This window comes from Notechis scutatus, chromosome 2, assembly GCF_049901735.1.
Source record: "Notechis scutatus isolate UNSWTSFEM ecotype Mainland chromosome 2, rNotScu1.2, whole genome shotgun sequence".
Lineage (NCBI taxonomy): Eukaryota > Metazoa > Chordata > Lepidosauria > Squamata > Elapidae > Notechis > Notechis scutatus.
The window spans coordinates 108961742-108982648 of NC_142010.1; the positions used below are offsets into that span (position 1 = coordinate 108961742).

Genomic DNA, 20907 nt, shown 5'->3' on the forward strand with positions numbered 1-20907 from the left:
TCCAATATCCTATCACTTTTTTGCCTTTTTCTAATTGCAGTAATGACTCCATGGTACGAGTAATCAGTGATTTATGACAATGGGGGCCAGAATTTCCACCGCTAAATGGTTGTTATACAAGTCATGCCTGGTTTTTGTGACCTTTTTGCCACAGTTGTTAAGTGAATTGCTGCAATTGTTAAGCGACTCACGTGGTCCTTAAGTGAATCCATTTCCCCTATTGACTTTGCTTGTCAGAAGTCAGCTGGGAAGGTGGCAAGTAGTGACCCCCTGAACCTGGGATGCTGCGGCTATCCTAAATACATGCCAGTTTCCAAGCATGCAAATGTTGATCACTTGACTGTAGTACAAACACTGGTTGTAAGTCATTTGTTTCAGTGCCACTGTAAGTTCGGACAGTCGAAGTTGAGGACAGTTGCTAAACGAATGATTGTAAGCTGAGTACAACAGCATTGCATGAGATACAGTAGTTTTAACGTTCCCCTAACCTGATGCATTTCAGATCTGCTCCTACTTACAGTGGCCTCACAATAGTTTCAGGTGAAAATGTGGTCAGGATTATACCTGAACACATTTGGAATGTATCAGTTGGGTAAAGAAGGGAAGGGAAGAGTTGGAAGGGACCTTGGAGGTCTTCTAGTCCAACTCCCTGCTTAGGCAGGAAACCCTACACCATTTCAGACAAAGCTATGAAAATGAATAATATGCTGCACTACGTCTCTTAGCAAGTACTTTCTTATTCTTTTCCTTTTCATCCCATGTCATCTTTTATCGCAGGGTTAGGCAATAGCCAGAAGTTTGGGATTGCAGCTTTCATAAACCTGAGATAGCATGACCAATTGTCAGAGATTGTGATAGATGTAATTCAAAGCAACACCACTGGGGGATATAAATACTCCATTGCTTAGTCTGCACGCCTACTAAGATTTGTTCTTTCCAAAGAGATAATCAAGCATTTTGAAGACATGCCACTTTGAAAAAAATAAAAAAAAGCACACACACACACAAACACATACTATTTCATGACTTTCCTGCTTTAATCTGAACTTATTTTCCTCATAAAAAATAATGTTTCAGGAAGATGAGAGCCTAAAGAGGTGTTTTGCTTTCTGAAAAATATTCAGCTTGTTCTTCTAAGTTCCTTCAGGGGTGCCAAATGATTTTGGGTGTGGTAGAAGAGTTGTAAAGGAACATTAAAAGAGTTATTCATCCTTGAATGGCAAAACCAACATCATTGGCATCCAAGCATTTTTGCAAGTCTTCAGAAATAAGTTCCTTCTTGGAATTGTCTTGAATTCCAGATCCTTCTTGACTATTGCAGAAGAGTTTATGAAAAACAAGTCACTCAGTGCATGTGATATGTTGCCACACACTTGCCTCACAAACAGTCCCTGCAGAGTGCCACCTGTCCCTTCTGGTAATCACGGCATGGGCAGAGACGCTGGTACTTGGTATTGCATCCGGCACAGCTGAATAACAGATGATCCTTCTGAAGGTAGCATTCCTGGACATTTTCAGCCACAGCTGGATAAAGGTGATTCATCTCAGACTCTGTGCTGTCACAAACAATGTTGAGCCTAGAAAGTGAAGGAAAGACTCAGTAAGAACTTTGTGAGGGTAGATATTAGCAGGGCTCTTGAGATGTCATCTCCATGGAAGCAGTATTAAGGACCATTTAACACTTTACCCAGCAATAAACACAGGGTTATTAATGCAATGCAATTTAAAGCACAGAGGACGAGAACATACAGATATGCTCTCTTTGGTGAGCATATCTGTGTGATGCGTATTGCCTTAAGGGGGTTATAATCTTATGCTTGTAGATATCTCCTGAGGGTCAAGTTGAATGTTGTTGGTAAACCCACAATTGGATGGATTAAAAAAAAAAAAAAAAAAACCTCTGCTGGGATTTCATTTGAACAGTGAGTCCCTCTCTGTTTTTACAGTTGGTGTCACTGATATTTACACATATGCACAACCAAACTGCTCTTAGCCCAGCACAGAAAAGAGTTACATAAAAGACCTACTTTTAATTTCAGTGAGGATAATTAAGAACAGAAGAGTTTCATGGAGTCAAACTCTCTTCTAAACTGGTGAAACATCTCCCAGGAAGTACATAGCATCATTGTTTTTGTTATTTTTTTCTTGAATGTTTCTTGTTCTTTGACAAAATTCACTTTAATATGTCCAGTTCTCTCTCGATCTCTTTGTAGACCATCTCATGGCTAACCAATAATGAAATGACACATAAATTTCCAAACTGGCAGCAAACCTGTTCTTGATCTAATTTATAGATGCTTAATCCACACTCCTCCAATGGTGAGTCCCTCTAGATGTGCTGGGCTTCTACTTCCATCAGTCTGCCTAGCATTCTTGAGGGAAATCATTGGCACTATTGCCTGACATATCAGAAAAGCATTTGTTGAGAAAATCTAGGTTAAACTAATATGTGATACTGTAGATAATACCAGCAACCATAAAGAGGCCAATGCAATGAGTGTTCCCCAGAATTTGTATTTTACTTCATAGTAGGTGCTTTTCAAAATAGTAATTGATTTTCAAAATAAACATTTCCATTCATTCTATCTCTCTGAGTCAGAACATCTTTTAGACACAGATTCCTGATCCATGTTCTTCCTAATCGTAATCATAATGATCCTTTCAGAATTATTTTTTTAAAAAATAAGCACCCATTTTTTCCTTCTTCCTGATTCCTGGGGACACTCCCGATGTTGTGGCCCATTGGCTGCCAGCAGAGCTAACAACAGAGTTAGATGAGGAGGAGGGGGAAGGAGAGCCTGGGCCAGCTTCAGAGCCTTTGAAAGGCTCTGATGAGGAAGCAGAATCAGATGCAGAGCCGGGGCCTTCTATCCAATCCCAGGTGGAGAGGCAGCTGTTTTTAGGGCCTGAGTTGAGTGAGGAGAAGGAACAGACGGGGCCCATCCTAGATGCGCATATGTGTAGAGAGGAGAGGAGAGGAGAGGAGAGGAGAGGAGAGGAGAGGAGAGGAGAGCAATGGAAGGCAATAAGCTGGTTCTCAGGGAAAAGAAGTTGTAGACTCTAGTCAGCTCTTTCCCTGGCTAGGAAATAAATAGTAGGGGTTTGGGAGTGTCCTGTTATCATAGACAACTGTTCATTTTCTAGTGTACATCAATCAAGTTGGATTCTTTTGCCAGAACCAGGTTTGTCAGGACTAATTACTCTGTATTTGAGATGCCAACTGAGTCTCTCTGCTGGGAAATAATAGGTTGTGAATTTCCCTCAGCCGGGGTGAACAGGGAATGTTTCTGCTTGGCTTAATCATTGAAGGACTTTTTTTATTTTGAGTTCTATGTGAACAGAGACTGTGCCCTGTTTCATAAGGGGAAAAGATTCTCATTTGTGACTAATTATTTTTGGTTTTGTCTATCCAACATGAATAAAGACTGTTCCTGCCCTGTTTTAAAAAAGAGGCTTGTTTTACTCATGAGTAAATGGTTTCTCATTGCTTGTGAAGGCTGGGTCAGAACACTGGGAATCCATAACATAGCAGATGACTGCAGCTGGCGATACTATTAGCATCAAATTAATGATAAGTAGAAGGGGATGAATGTTGGTACAAGGAGAGCAAGGTTTTGAAAAAGCCATCAATATACTATGGATTTATTATATTTATAACTCATCTTCCATTGAGGAGCTTCAGGCAGCATACAGTCATTTCCCTCCTCTTATTTTTCCTTACAGCTACAGCCTAACAGAGGGAGGGAAACTGATCCAAAGTCCTCCAATGAGTTTTTTTGGCTGAGGCTGGTCCAGAAGCTGAAGCTGAGTCTATCTATTCTAGTCCAATATCTTAACCTCTCATCACCACTGAATCTCTAATAGTAACACTAGGAGTTTTTATCTCTGGACTTCACTGAAAGTTACCCAAAATATATCCTTACTGACAATTTGGAGCCATCCGGTTCTTTATAAACTACAACTTCCACAACTGTTTGTCATTGACTTGGCTGACAAGGGTTGATGGGAACTGAAGTTCAGACTACCTGAAAGGTCCCATGTTGCAGCTTCTGCTCCAGCTTTGCCTCGCCTTCTCAGTAAATGGCCTGCCATCTCTTTAATAAACTATGATTTGAACTAGTGATTCTGAACTAGCAATTTCTCTAAAATGGTTGAATTTTAAGAAGCTAAAGCAGCTTAGCAAGTCGAATCTCAGCTCTGGCTCTTATTTATCATATAAAAATGTCACTCGGACTCAAATTGCCTGCTTGGCCGCCGTGACAAAAATGATAATGCACCCATTTTAATTGTCCAGAGCTATGTATGGAGCTGGGTGGCAGATTTATGTTCTGTTAAAATGTCAGTGCCTGTGTGTTCCAAATGCATGCTCATAGACAGGGGGATAAAAAGGGAAGGAGATGAGAAGAGAATAATGGTGCCTCAAAACCCAACATCTTTCAGCTGCATAAAGCTATTCATGCTCAATACAACTGGAAAGTCTGTCCAAATATTTTTTTTGTCTTTTGCACTGTGTGCAAAGGACACTAAACAAATGTCAGGGAGACATTTGCAGCGGGGAGGGGGAACCATTTTAAAACAGGAAATAAACAGCTACAGTCTCTGGTCTGTGAGAGAGGCTTGTGAGATCTACTCTGCATTCTACTGGCTATAAACTGAGTCAGGTGCAGCTAGAAGTAGACGCACATGGCTCTAAAATAGAACGAGGGGATATGATATCTTCAGGGGTGGGCTTCAAAAAATTTAGCAACCGGTTCTCTGCCCGGTTGCTGGATGGCCATGGCCATGATAGGCGTGGCCTAGTCAGCCTCCTGCACCATGGGGGCGGGCTGTTTTCACCCTCCCCAGGCTCCAGAGACTTTTCTCGAGCCTCTGGGAGGCCAAAAATGGCCTCCCGGGGCTCCGGAGGCTCTCTGGAGGCCAGAAACCAGCCTGTTTCTGGCCTTACAGAGCCTCTGGGAGACCCATTTTTCACCCTCCCCGAGCCCCCAGGCAGGCCTTGCATTTACCTGGGATACAAAATGAGCTGCGTGGAGACTCCTGAGAGGAGTGGGGTGGAGTGGGTGGGGCTAGCCAGTCGTTGCAACTACAGGTTTGGCAAACCACATGTAAAATTAACATCCAGTTCACACAAACCGGAGTGAACTGGTAGGAGCCCAGCCCTGGATGTCTTTAAGCTGTTGTTGAAGCCAGAGTGCTATATTTGGAGTACCAGAACTGAACAGAACTTATGGTTTTCCCATAGAAAACTTATTCCTGGCTACCACAATAATTTTTCATGACATTAGTTTAATTTGTGAAAGGGACTTCATTTTGTTGATTTGGCAGCAAAAATATACAAATCACTGAAAAATGTACACATTAATTCAAGACTAATTTTAAGAGTTAAGAGCTGTGATGGTGCAGTGGTTAGAATGCAGTATTGCAGGCTAATTCTGCTGACTGCCAGCAGTTCGATCCTCCCCTGCTCAAGGTTGACTCAGCCTTCCATCCTTCCAAGGTGGGTAAAATGAGGACCCAGATTTTTGGAGGCAATATGCTGACTCTGTAAACCACTTAGAGAGGGCTGTAAAACACTGTGAAGCTGACTAAGTGCTACTGCTATTGCTAACTCCTGCCTATCCTTAAGCTAATTGGGCCAAGAGAGCAAAACAGCTTTTGAATTAGGGCAGATATGGAGAAACATTGTTTTCCAACTGTAGCTGAACTGCAGTTACTAACAGCATCAATAAGCATTTCCAACACTGAGAGATGCTAAGAATTGTAGTTCTGCCATATTTCAAAGATTAGGGACTCCTTATTCCTGAAACAGGGACTGATACCTCCTACTGAGCCTTCCCCCAAGCTCCCTAGATATTTTGAGACAATCAATATTGATAGCTACAGAATTCTGGGATTGGTCATTTCAATAGATCTAAGAGGGAAAGGTTGGAGAAAGATGGCATAAAACTTTGTGTAATATTTCTTTCTTGGCATTATCAATTAAATATGGCAGAGTAATTAAAATATTAACATTTGATTCATATTCAACAGGTTCCCCTCCTCCATCCTCCTCCCCAACAAAATTTCTACATCTTCCTATGAAATAAAGCCATCTGCAAATTTCAGACTCAGGCATTAAAGTGCAAATTTTGAAACAGTAATCTGAAACTGTAAAAAGCTTAACATGCCACCCTCTTCAAATTTGCCATAAGACTCCATCTCGGATACAAGACATTAATTTTTAATATAGTCTTGCCTAAATGTCAAAACTCAGCATCAGTATAGATAAAGGTAATAAGGTGTCCTCTACTGCTTCTCCCAAATCAGCTTCCAAAGCCTGGATTGGAATTTTACATCTTTAAAGTTCCATAAAGAAGAAGGGGAACGTCTTTGGTTGGGAGAATAAGGGAAGGGTGTATAAGCACGCCAACATGCCTACCGTTCCTGTTCTATTGTTTCTTTTATTTCTTTTATTTTTCTTATATGTATCCATGTATTCATAACGATGTTTTACTTATACCTATTATCTTGTGAGCAACTGACAAAAATAAATAAATAAATAAACTTACTGCTGGAACACTTCCTTTTTGTTCAGGAACTTGAAAAACTCAGGCTCACAGACTAAATTGTGCTGCTGACAAGTTCTGGTGCATGCTTGGCCAGTCTCAGATAGCCACACCTGCAGGGATTTGACTGGGGGCCAAGCTGGAAGATGGCTGCTGCTCACATTATGAGACCATACCAGAGCAGTTGAATTGGGTTGCAGGATGAAAGGACTGAGAGAGCTTTGCATAGTTGGACTGCTGGGCTTGTCTGGTAGAGCAGCAGTAGCACAAAAATCCTATCCGATTGGGGGGGATAAAAAAAAAAAAACATTTGTTACAAAGACATTTCAAAAGACAGTGCTGCAAATATGTCACCTGATATGAATTTCTCTAATCTGGAACTTTCCAGAGTTATAACTCCCACAATTACTAGCCAGCATATTGCCTGAGAATCCTGGAAACTGTAACCCCAATGCATCCAGAAGATGCCAGATTATACCAAGGACAAATCTGAATATCAAACATGCCCCCAATAGTTTCTTAAGACTGCAACTTAATTCAGATGCCATAGTTTTAATATCACTTTCTTTTCTCACCCACCCCTTTTTGGTTATCAACTTGCCAGGTGCAAAATTCTGGAGGTACATATAAGCTTACACATTGGTTTCTGATCTTGAACTGGCCTAATAAGAGTAACTACTATGCAGCTGCATGGGAAAGTGTAGTCTCCCTCATTCGATTGCATGTTACAATGTATTCTACATGAATAGAGGCTGACACAACCTCTATATTGTACAAATTAAATACAATCTATTTTTCTCCAAAATTGAATGCATACTTACTATTAATGCATTGCTGTTCAGAGATGCAAAATAAGAAAATAGTAAGCTTGGCGACTTCTGGTTTGAGTCTCTTCGGCAACAGACCAAAATCCGCGATCATGTGCAGTTTCGATCTGTACTCGCCATCAGAGTACCCCAAGCCGGCTGGTTTCGGGGCTAAGCCACCCCGTAGAGGTGGTGAAGAAGGGGGAGACTGCCAGAAGGGTCGAGGAGAGCCGCATCTCTCTTCCCCAGCTGGCCATTACTCCCTTTCCCAAAGGCGGTTGCAGCGGTGGTCAGAAATGGCCACCTCAAAGAAGAACTGAACCGGAAAAGAATGTGCAGGAGGAAGATAAGAAGAGAAAGTTTTGGCTGACTGGGTTAAATCGAAAAAGCAACAACGTAAGGTACCCTGGAATTTAAATTTAATAACATTGTTCCCAAAGAAGATTTTGAAGCTGTGAAGGAGAGAGAGAAGGGAAAGGAGTAGGTTTTTTTTCTTCCCTTCCTTATACTGACAGCTAAAAGACTTAAGCAAGAAATTGAAAAAAATCCACTTTGACATTAATAGGCATCTAAGCTGAAAATAAAAGTCAAAGGGATAATAAAGTTTTCTGGATATTTAAAAGTTTTTAAAAGCAGGAAAGGAGGGGAAAAAAAGAATAAAAGGGCAGGATCTGGAAAAATGGAGGAGACTGCCTGGAACTAAGGAATGGAACTGTAACTAAAAGGAACTTACACTGAAATTTTAACAAGATTCATTTTAACTGAAACTTGGTAACAAAATAATAGAACCCCAGGAAGAGAAAGTGGAAAAAAGAAGCAAGAAGAAACAGCCTTGGATTATTTGGATTACTTGGTGATTTTTGGTTTTTGCATTTAGATGACTAAAATTAACCGGGTGGTTGTTTAAAAGTCTTTAAAATGGTATCACTCTTAGAAGAACTGAAAATGGAATTTAAAAATGGAAAGAAGATGCACAAGAAGGGAGAGGTTCTTTTGGCTTCGTATTTAAATTCTTAGAAATGGAGATCTGGAACTATGAGAAACAACAAGAAACGCTTGCAGAACAAGAAGATTGGGACAAAGAAGAAGCCATCTTTAACGATCAAATAATTTTAAGTGGGGGGAAAAAGAAAAGGGGAAAGAGAGTGAAAGGTTTAAGACTAGAAAAAACAACCAAAAAGAAGAAGAACAATTTGAAAGATAAGTATATTAGAAAGCAACAGAAGAGAGGATTACAGATGAGAGAGTTAGAAGTAGAGAGATGAGGGGGTAAAAAGGGGAGGGAGAAGAAAAGGGGGAAGAAGGCAAGGAAAAGAAGTTGTAAAAGACAGAAACAAGAAATGGAGAAACAGGGAAAAGATATAAGGATTGTAATCATAAGCTTGTTTAGAGATAATGGGTGAAAATTTAATTGCAAAAGGGATTCTGCAAAGGTGCATAAGATAGCATTGTTATATTACAAACATAAATAATTTTAGAAAATATGATTAAAATGATGGATAAAATATTTACTGTAATGAAGTGGAATGTTTGTTAATAAATAAATGAATTAAAGTGATTGAGAGAATTAAATGGGAACATTTTAATTATTAGTAATGATTTATAAAAATATAAGTGAGAAATATGGGAAAAAAAGAATTAACTATGGAAAGTTTATAAGTGTTCCTAAGGAAGTATGATATTTAATTGAAAAGAAATGCTAAAGATGTTAAGATTTTAATGAATATTAATGATAGAATTGAATTGGAATGGAATGTGTGCTTTATTTACATATATATGTTCTGTCTCACTTTTCTTCTTTCCCAAAAGATGAAAGAATACAAACTCACACAAACACAGGCAGGCAAGCTGGCTCGGACTTCACAGAGTTAATTCTTTGGAACTGATAATATCCTTGGCATTCCAACACCCTCTGCCTGCCAAGTCCGAACTGATAACAAATAAAAATCTACTCACAGAAAATTACAAGGCAGTCTACAAAAATCATTCACGAAGAAAATCTGAAGTAAAATTAAACTTTGTCCCGTACAAAGTTCCAGCCGAAAACACACCCACTTTTATCCCCTGTGGGGTGTGGCTCAATGACTCAGCTCACTCTCTGACCTTCCCATGCCTCCTACGTTGCTGCTCATGTTTCTCCCTACGACACTGCTTAGGATCAAGCCAACACTCTTCCTCTTTACTCCCTGTCAGGGGCTGCTCCGATATGCCTTCCTCCTGATTAATCTCAGGCTGTTCCTCTCGGTTGTCTGATGAAACCTGAGGCACTATCAGGGAGGAAGGCATTGCCAGAGAGGAAGGTCCTGGGGAGGAAGGCATTCCCAGTTCCTCCTCATCTTCCAGGTCTTCTTCCTCTGACAGCATAGGATCGGGAATCGGGGCCACAACATACATACATACATACATACATACATACATACATACATACATACATACATACATACATATATGTTGTGACTCCGGGTTTGGAACCTGTGGCAGATATGAGTTCGAGCGATGAGGATATGGCAGCAAAATATGAGCCGGCATTGCTTAGTGACTTGGATAGTAGCCAGGATGAGGAGATGGATTTAACAAGGAGATAAACCTGATTTATTGGAGTTGTCAGGACCTTCGACCTCCTCTGGTTCTTTATCTGAGCAGCAGCCGAGAATGGCTAACAAGGAAGGCATGCAAGAGTTTTCCAGTGGAGATGACAACTTGGAGAACGTATGGCGTGACGTCAAAAATAGAAGGAGGCTGAGACGCCAATCTCAATTAGGAAGGAGGCGTCGAGCCAGTAACTAATTAGGGAAATTAACACGCTCCATAAGTGAATAAAAGGACACGGCTGGGCTGGTGGAATTCGCCAGAAGCAAAGTGACTAAATGGGAGTGAAGACATGCAGCAAACTCTCTGAGGCTTGTGAATTACTGCCACGCCAGGATTGCCGGACAGAGTGTGGATTTATTGCTGTGTTTTGGAATTACTTCAGCCGTTCTCTTGTGGGGGTTGTTTTTGATTTGAGTTAATTCTGAAATGGCTGAATTTTGTTTTGCTCACCTGAAATTAAAGGGGAGACATAACACACACACACACACACACACACACACACATATATATATATATATATATATATATATATATATATATATATATATATATATATATATATATATATATATATATATATATATATATATATATATTGTGACTTGGAGGTTTGAGCCTGCTCTGTTAGAGGACACAGACTTGGACAATGAGGAAGAGGAGGATTTGGCTCTGAGGTTTGAGCCTGCTTTGTTAGAGGATTTGGAATTGCCTTCCTCCCCAGGACTTTCCTCTTCGGCAAGACCTTCCTCCCGGGTTGTGCCTCAGGTGTCAGCAGATAACCAGGAGGGCGTATCAGAGCCTCTGACTGAGGAATGTTGGTTTGATGCAAGGCAAAGACGCAGGCAAAAGCGTGAGATGCAACGCAGAAAGAAAGGACGAATCAGAGAATGAGATGAGGGACTGACACGCCCCACAGGGAATAAAAGTGGGTGTGTTAGCTCTGGGTTCTTGTTCGGGACAACGTGTTATTTAGTGAGAGAAGCTTCAGAATTATCCTGTGTGTGGTGACAGCTTGTGATTTATGTTCCTGCTTCCTTATCGGACTTGGCAGACAGCTTGCGTGAGACTGCCAAGAATGTTGTCGGCTTAAGGATTTTAACCCTGTAATTACCGGACTTGCCTGCTTATTTGTTGGAAATTTGGACTTATTACTTTGTTTGTATAGGTGAGACATAACATATTATATATATATATATATATATATATATATATATATATATATATATATATATATATATATATATATATATATATATATATTTTTCTTTTTAAGAATATAGTGTGTATTTTAAGAATGTACCAAGCAGAATTCGATTGGAAGTTATGTATTATATTGAATGCTATAATCTTAAAGGTATACATTGAAGCTTAAATAAGAGTTTGAATGGATAAAATTGAAAGATATAAAGGTGTCATACTCCAATTGGTAACTACAGGGAAAATTTGTTTAATAAGAAAAGATAATATGAAATTGAAACAGGACAGACAAAAGTACCCTGTTTCTCCAACAATACGGCCTCCCCCAATAGGAAGTCCCAGCATGTTTTATAGGCATGAAATGAAATTAAGCCCTTCCCCCAAATTAAGGCCTATATTAAAACATGCGAAATGGGGGAATGGTGGGGGCTTGCCATTAGGAAGTACTTTTGTTGCACACCTGGATATGGTGCTGCCTGCGTTGACCTCGATCTGAAGTGCCCCACCAACGTCGAGGTCAACATCAAGCCGTCGCCGCCCACCCGAAGATGCAAGGGGGAAATTAAGTCCCCGAAAAGACGGCCTAGCCATTTTTAGCTCAAAAAAATAAGACCCGGCCTTATTATATGAAAACACGGTATAAATATAATGATTTGAATTGAGATGAGATAATTAAAATAAAGTTGAGAAAATTAAAAGAGGGGAAAACTATGTAGAAAATATAAAACGGTAATAAGATATGAAATAGAATATAAAAATGAGCATGAAATTGAGTTTTGTGTCTGTATGAAGAAGTGATAACCTGGGACCATGCTATTTTCAAAAAAAGATGTTTTATTTGTATTTTGTTTTTGTGAAAACCCAAATAAAATTTTCAAAAAAAGAAAAAGAAAAAAGAAAATAGTAAGAATGGCAAGCATAGACATTTGAATACTTTCCCCATTGATTCAGCGTCCCTTTTCCCCTCAAGTCACTCTCTCTCAGCCCAATCCACCCCACACAGTTGTTGTTGTTGTTGTTGTTGTGGGGAAAGTAAGAGGAGGAAGGAATATTATGTAATTTGTAAAAAAGAATATTAAAGGCAGGATATAAATAAATACAGAAAACACTGATTACCTGAACTCTATATTTAGCCAGATGATGATTCTACAGGTAAATAAATATTCAGATTCTTCTAATCTTTGAGTGTGTGACTGTTGTTTCTATCTACTTTTCAGCAAAATGAGCTCTTCTAGCATCTGTATAAGCATTTGAAAATTAAAGTAACAAAACTAGAGAAGACGTTTTACAGAAACTAAATGTCTCCAGCTAGTAATTTCTAGTAATTGAAAAATAGTGATAAGAAATGGAAGTTGCATACTGTAACTTTTAAAGTCAAGGCAAAGTCTGGAAGACCAAGAAAAAAATATTTTTACCAGACCTGTCTTGAAGGAGATCACATCTGCAATACAAAACCTGTAGGCCATTGCAAATGACCAGCTAAAATATTTAGCTGATGTTGGAGTGGTTGTCCACAGAATCACATTGTTTATACTGTGCATGGCAGTGATCCCCAACCTTTTTTATGCCGCGGCCCGGTCACTGGCATCAGCTGGGCGCCGCGGCCAGATACCCGGCATCAGCTGGGCGCCGCCATCTTTTTGATGAAAAAGTGCTTCCGGTGACTTCACGGAAGCACTTTTTTTCATCAAAAAATAAGCGGCCTGCCTTCGGTGAGCTTTTCCGGGTAGAAATGGCTTTCTGCCGGAAAAGTCACGAGCGCTGGCGCCGCCATAAGCTTTTTTGATGAAAAAGAGTGCTTCCGGTGGCTTTCGGTGAGCTTTCTACCCGGAAAAGCTCACGGAGCTTCATCAAAAAAGATGGCGGCGCCCAGCAACCAGCGACCCGGTAGGACTTGTTCCGCGGACCGGTCCCTGGGGACCCCTAGGCGCATGGGACAGTAATCAGAAGGAAACTTTTTCTCCAACCTCTCATCATCTAGTATGCAAAAGGAAATCTTGATAAAATATTTTAGAAAAAGTGCCTTGGATTGTTGAAACAAAATTTGAATGGTTAGGTCACAAAAAATGCATTTGGAGAAAAAAAGGTGAAACTTTTCAACAAAAGAACTCCTAGATAGCTATTAAAATAATGTTTGGAATAGCCATCACAGTTCCATCAAGCTTGAGCCTTATTGAAAATCTGTGGCAGAGCTCAAACATATGCTGCATACAAGGAGATATTATTCAATATTTCTGAACTAAAAGTATTCTGCAAGGAAAAATAGGGGGGGGGGACTTTCAAATTAAGAACAGATGGGCTTTTAGTTGGCCAGAGGAAATTGTGGAAGCTGTTATTTTTGCCAAAAAAAAAAAAAATGTTACAGAGTCCTGAATGAAAGGGTGTCCAGGCTTTTCCACCTGCTATGTCCTCTGTTTTCCTATTTTGCATCTGTAAATAACTGCATATAAATATTAAATATGCATTAAAAGTTGCAGAAATATGCCATGATTAAATAGTTATATGTGGCAGTGCTGCCTCTGTTCACTGAGGAGTCTTTGAAGGATACAATTGGACCGGAGATGCATACATTTTTGCCTGCAACTGCAATAAAGCTCATTTCTTATGGCCAAAAAAAACCACCCTTGCTTTTATGCAAAAGTAAGTACTTTAATTATGTTAATCCTCTTCTTTAATAGAGTCAGTCTTATCTATATCCTTCCATAGGTAAGTGCCAAAGAGTTCATAGGTATGACTGCTAGGTAAGTAGATAGAAAAATACAGCTCTGTTAAATGGAGTTTATAACCACTCCCAGAAACCTCATATGCTTGTTAAGAGATGAGGTTAAGGACTGAATTCCAGGATCATTGGCAGTGGCTTTTTAATAGATTAGTGATGTGATGTGGTGAATATTTGGTGGCCAGTTTTTTAAAGCAGTCTTTAATTATATCTAAAATCAGCTGAAATTACTCAAAAATATGGATCTATTGATCCTTTGCTGAAGTTGCTGATATGCTTTCTAGAATAGACTTTCCTTCCTTGAGGTGCAAAACACTTTTCCATAGTATTAACACAATTGTGGAGAAAAATTTACACTCTACTTTCTGTGCACAAAAGGGTACTAAGTTACATCCTTACTTTTTATTCCAATAATAATCATATTATTTCAAGGATTTAAAAATGGAACAGTGTGCTGGTACTCTCTGTCATATCAAAGCACATCATTTTTCCAATTAGCAAAGAGAAAAAAAAGTGTTGAAAATAGTAACTGTCATTAACTGTGGATGGAGAGAAACAAATTATACAGGAATAGATTAAACACTGGGGGGAGGGGGAAGCTTGAGAGAAAATATACATTTAAAATAGCATTTTCCCATTTTAATTGCTCAAAGTTTGCCAAAGTTTCCAACATGGCCAAGAATTGGCAGGAAAGGGATTCAATTTTACTGATCATTTGGCAAATCAAAATATTTCAGGTAGGGATTTCTTCTAGATTCCTTCTCCATATTTTTATTATTCCATTTCTGGAACCTCAAAAGAAGGGAAGAAAAACACCCTTTCCACAGTAGCCCAGTAACAGAGATAGAATAGAATAGAATAAACAGAGTTGGGAGGGACCTTGGAGGTCTTCTAGTCCAACCCCCTGCTTAGGCAGGAAACCCTATGCCATTTCAGATAAATGGTTATCCAATCTCTTCTTAAAAACTTCCAGTGTTGGAGCATTCACAACTTCTGGAGGCAAGTTGTTCCACTGATTACTTGTTCTAACTGTCAGGAAATTTTTCCTTAGTTCTAGATTACTTCTCTCCTTGATTAGCTTCCACCCATTGCTTCTTGTCCTGCCCTCAGGTGCTTTGGAGAATAGCTTGACTCCCTCTTCTTTGTGGCAGACCCTGAGATATTGGGACACTGCTATCATGTCTCCCCTAGTCCTTCTTTTCATTAGACTAGACATACCCAGTTCCTGCAACTGTTCTTTATAAGTTTTAGCCTCCAGTCCCCTAATCATCTTTGTTGCTCTTCTCTCAATTCTTTCCAGAGTCTCAACATCTTTTTTACATCGTGGTGACCAAAACTGGATGCAGTATTCCAAGTGTGGCTTACCAAGGCATTATAAAGTGGTATTTAACAGTTCACTTTCTGTGCACAAAATGATGTGAAGTGGGCTTCTTGCTTTGATTTTTATTATCATTATTATTTAGAATTATTTTATCTCCAAAAATGCTATGAACATGGCCTATGATGTCAGGATTCCACTGGAGTATACAGGGCCATCATTTTCAACCCATCTGTTAAAAGAGAAATAGGTCCCTCATTTCGCTCTTAAAATACTTGACTCCCCCAGAGAAAATAGGACTCAAAATTTGGCCTTGCTTACTTTAGTAGATGTTAGTAAATATTTGAGTATCTGATGGCTATGCTGGCTGGGGAAGGTGGGAATTCTTGTCCAGCACAATGGGAAGAATTAGGTTGATCAGATTATTGATTATTTTATACTACATAAACCAAGTTAATGGTTCTAGGATATTCCCATTTGCTGGGTTAAGTCAGAAAGAGGGAGAAGATAAGTTACCTGGTTTTGAATGTAGGCATGAATCCGCTCTAGCATTCCTTCAGATGTGTATTCATAGGGCAAGTAAGGATCAACCTAGAGGAACAAAGGAGGAAGAAATATGGACATGAATGAGCGTAGAATAGATTACTTCCACTTTCTGTGAAAAAGTTATGAAAAATATGGTATCCTATCATTATGACAGAATGTCTTAACTTTCCATATGAAGCAAATGAAGGACAAATAAGCAAGTTTGGTTGCATTTACAATCTTTTCTGCAAGAACTTACCTCTTTTTCATAGTTAAAAGTGAAAATGTCATTTCATCCTCATTTACCTTTAAACAGACCTTTAAACAGGTTTTGGCCGTGCATATAATGTAGTCAATATAGTACTTAACAATTATCTCTATTTGGTCAGTAATTAAATTGAATTGCCTTTTAGCACAACTCTTAGAATTTCAGCAAGGGAACTGAAATTCCTGATCATTTCAGGAATGCACATTGTCCAAGCAAATACTCTCTGACATAAAGAAAGCACTTGGAGTGTGTTGAAGAAGCACACTACACAAACCACAAAAATTGTAACCTCCATTGCCTGGAGCCACCACCTAGTTCTCATGCAGGTTCTCATGCAAAACTACAAAGGCAGCTTTGCATTTTCAGAAATCTGATGAAATTAGTGTATTGATCAAGTCCCAGATTTTGCAATTATATGTGACCATCTGCTGGGATGCAAAGATTCTTCAGATCTGTTCGCCAATATGTTCTGATCAAAACCATTGATGCTGACTGTATATTAGACTGCTGGCACATACTGCTGGGCCTGGAATATGAAGACTATTCAGTTTCAAGCTTATATCTTAGCAAGCCTTAACACACATTTTCCCTCCCTCCCTGCTTCTTCTCACACATACCAGCAAGCCTCCTGTTTGATCTGTCAAATATACTAATGATGGCAACGACAGCAGATGCTTGCATTCATCTGCTACCAGCAAACAATTGGATGAAGTATCTCCCTGTATGGCAAGAAGGCCAACAGCAAACAGATTCACTAGGGTCAATGGTTCTAATGAGCCTATCTTTCGTCTTTCTCCATTCCCTTTATTAAAAAAAGAAAAATAAAGATCAAAGCTGATAAAAATATGCCAGCAAAAGAAAAATAAAAATATATGTAAGTAATAAAGGTTCAAGGCATTCTTTCTTTTATCCAAGGCCTGCTGAATGCTTTGGTTAATTCTGTGCTTCTAGAGCATACTAGTCTAACTATGAATCCTTTGACCCTAAGGGTGTTTTGAGTCTTTCAATAGTTTATTAGTGAGGAATGACGACAAGATGGATGCTCTCTTTCATGGTCTTTGATCTAAGAGCTTCTTGACATTTTCTACTTATTGCTTCTCATTTTATTTTCAGAATATAAACTTTGAGTAGGTCCTTCTGAGGAGTCCTCAGATCCTGACTAAGCACTTAATAATTCTGTTGATTTTTTCCCGTTTATTCATATTTGACAGCAGACAAGTCCTTGAATGACTCAGCACATTGTCCTGAAAGGAAGGTCTGTTTACGGAGCTTTTGAGAAGATGTCACCAAAAGAAGGATCTTCAGAACTACCGTTTACAAGCCTTTTCTCAGATATTCTGCTTTCCTGTTTTAACTGGTTTTTTTCTTTATTAAGAAAGAAGAAACAAAAACAAAACAATGAGAAAATATGGAAGGGCTTCAGCTGGGCATCTCCTTTCTCATGGAATTCAAGGACTGAAGCAGAGGAATTACTGATTAAGGATTCTGCCTGGAAGCAACGAAACTACACCAAGCCTATCAATCTATAAAAGGATAGTGCTTTCAGGTTACGTGGAAGCAGGGGTGGGATTCTACCGATTCTGTCTGGCTCTGTAGAACCGGTAGCTCTAAAGAGCAACAGACATAGAACCGGTTCTACATCTACTGCTGTTTTAGCCCCCCCTCTGCCCCCGGTTTCTTTCCTGACCTTTATTTCCTGCTTTTCCAACCTCTGCTGCTTTGCGCGGCACAGCTGCGGTTGAAAAAGCAGGAAAATAGTGCTTTTTCAAATGCTACGTACCCGCACGCAGTGCTGCTTACTGTTCGGGCAGCATAGCTGACGACGTTCTACACGCACGTGAAGCGCACATGTGTGCGCAAATCGCAAATCACAAAATCACCAAACCGGTAGTTACACAGGTCGGATCCCACCCCTGAGTGGAAGACTCTAAATTGGGAAACAAGAAGCTGAATTATGATGCTCAAGAATACTTCCGTACAACCATCACTTCCACTCATAAACCAATTGTCAGAATTCTGCAACTTAGGTACTCTACAAGGCGGCGATATAAGACCAGTTACATTCTCTTATTATGTTCTTCAGGATGGACAATTGGGACTCATCAGATATGCGTAGACATCTTTTCTGTAAGGTTCAACCCCTCTGCCAGGAATTGAATTCATGGACCGTTTATTCATTAAGTAACTACATGCAGTACATTAACTTTAGGAGTTATTCAGGTCCTAGTGTTCATTGGAGTTGCAAGAAGGGATACATAGAATCTAGCAAATGGTATGTACAGTGCAAATAAGCTTTCTGAGAGAAAGAGAAAGATCACATTATAATGTAACATGGCCGACTCTAACATCTATATCTCTCTGAAACTATAGAGGGAATAGGGATGGCCTAGAACAGGGGTGTCAAACTCACATTGTCATGACAGTGTCTCATGACATATCGGGACTTCCCCCCCACACCTTTGCTATACTAGGCATGGGTTTGGGCAGCAGGTGATGAGTTTGAGAGCCCTGGCCTAGAAGGACAGGAGAAACAACTGCTACCAAGACAATGATAAATGGGGCAAGAGCCCAGCTCAAGAAAATAACTTGAGAAAATATCTCAAATTCCTCCCTAGTTCACAGAAAGGTCAAGTGAGAGAGGGAAGGACTGTACAGTCAGATTTCCAAGATTCTGTTACTATAGATGTTACAATAAAAAGTAGTCATAACCTATATGGCATTGGTTTCTCAGTCTGGGTTGACAAAAAGCTTCAGAGAAGGTACATTGTATAGATCAAGTTGACAAGGGTTTCCTCCAAATGGCCAGATAATGAATACAAGAAAGATAATGCTGATCTCTGGATCTCCAAATCCTCCTATGTTGCTACTGAGCCAGAAACAAATTAGCTCCATTCCCCAAGGCAGAAGCTAATATAGGGATACAGTGGGTATGATGTCGACCCAGGAGTGACATCAAAGCCATTTAGCTGTTATTCCCAGGTGTCCTACTTGAACTTGAAAGGGAATACAAGTAGGACTGTTCAAGTTCTACTTGAACAAGAGAGGGAAGTCAAGGGATAGAACTTATTTATGAAAGGCATCCTTCCCTTTTGTACATAGTAAGAGCATTGACACACCCTGAAACAACAAGCATAGCATTTCCATTCAGTTCTGAAATGTAATAGAGACAGGCAGTCTTCTTTGCGGCATCTGTGCAGATGGAGTAAAGATGGAATAAACACCTTCCTGCCTGCTATAGAAAATAACCCAAGAAAGAGAACAGTCATTTCCATGTTTTATCAGCAATTGTTCCTTTCCCTTGTTTAGCATATTGAAAGGAGGGGGAGGGGCACTGAGTAGTCTCAGTGGATATTTTACACTTGCAGTTTAAGTTTTATTGCACCAGAACACCAAACTGTATGTACAAAGGGATCTGTGTCACAGAAAAAGATTAGCATTTAAATGGAGAATATGTTTAGTTCCCAAATCCAGCAGGCCTAAAGAAAGAAGAGGGTGACACTAATGTCACAGCATTAAGAAACAGAAAAACTAGCTGCCAAACTCCTGCACTGTGAATGCTAAATATTATGGATGCTTGAATCTGCTTTGCTCACTCAGATTCTTACCATAACTGCAACATATGGCAACCTTTGTGGCCTTTCATTTAGGAAATGAGAAGGAGAGGAAGGAGGCCAAGCTAAATTCTTGGTGGCTAAGGGCTTTGCCTTTGCCTTCTCTAATTACTCTTCCAATCCTGAAATTTTTGGCAGGTTGGGAGTGGTTAATTCTTTAAGTTTGATTTGGTGATGAGACCTGCTCTTTCATGTTTTACTTTCCTTAACATAACTCTGCTGCAGAAGATTGGGCTTGCTTTCTAAATGGTCCAAGGACCCCGTCTATAACTTTTTAAAAAGAGAAGCAGTAGTGTTAGGATCTTTAAAAAACATTCTTTCCTTTCCCAGGTCTTCCCAGATTCAATGGAACAAATGTGATTTGTAAGTTATGGATTAGTGTGAAATATGGGTCCAGCCAATTGTAGCCTTTCAACAAACCTAGTGTAAACAATTGTATGATTTTATTTATTTATTTATTTATTTATTTATTTGATTTGTCAATTGTTTACAAGATAATAAGTACAAGTGTATACATAGTTGTGAATATATGTAATGGGTACATATAAGAAAAATAAAAGAATAAGAGAAACAATAGGACAGGGACGGTAGGCACGTTGGTGCGCTTATGCACGCCCCTACAGACCTCTTAGGAAAGGGTGAGGTCAATAGTAGACAGTCTAAGGTTAAAGTTTTTGGGGTTTGGGGAAGAGACTACAGAGTCGGGTAGAGTATTCCAGACATTGACCACTCTATTGCTGAAGTCGTATTTCCTGCAATCAAGTTTGGTGCGGTTTACTTTGAGTTTGTATCTGTTGTGTGCTCTTGTGTTGTTATGGTTAAAGCTGAAGTATTCATTGACAGGTAGGACATTGCAATGTATGATTTTATATACCATGCTTAAGTCGGACCGAAGGCGGCGTAATTCAAGGTTTTCTAGTTTTAGAATTTCGAGTCTGGTGGCATAAGGTATTCTACAACGAGTAGAAGAGTGGAGAACTCTTCTTGTGAAATACTTCTGGACTTTCTCAATTGTGCTAATATCACATACGTAATAAGGATTCCAGACTGATGAACTGTATTTGAGTATTGGCCTAGCAAATGTTTTGTATGCTCTGGTTAGTAGTGAGATATTACCAGAGAAAAAGCAACGTAGGATTAGGTTAACAACTCTTAATGCCTTTTTGGCTATGTAGTTGCAGTGGGCTCTAGCACTTAGATCATTAGAGGTGAGTATTCCCAGGTCCTTTACAGAGCTTGGGTCATCAACAAGATCTTGACTATTCAGCTTGTATTTTATTTTCTGATTTTTTTACCAATATGTAAGACAGAGCATTTATTTGTTGA

At 39.5% G+C, this 20907-nt stretch overlaps 1 protein-coding gene across 2 annotated transcripts in view; it reads right to left on the reverse strand.

Annotated features, from left to right (window-relative positions):
• Positions 1-1016: 1016 nt before the first annotated feature.
• The window catches only part of MGAT5B (alpha-1,6-mannosylglycoprotein 6-beta-N-acetylglucosaminyltransferase B), a 256643-nt gene continuing 236752 nt past the window's right edge, over positions 1017-20907 (reverse strand). Inside the window, exons 15-17 of one of the 2 annotated variants that reach the window (XM_026667540.2) lie at positions 15694-15768; positions 6549-6820; positions 1017-1577 (exon numbers count right to left, since the gene is read on the reverse strand). In XM_026667540.2, coding sequence (XP_026523325.2) covers positions 1379-1577; positions 6549-6820; positions 15694-15768 — 546 coding nt within the window. In that variant the 3' untranslated portion in view covers positions 1017-1378. The remainder of the gene's footprint in view (positions 1578-6548; positions 6821-15693; positions 15769-20907) is intronic. The other variant, XM_087955715.1, reaches the window with a different exon arrangement.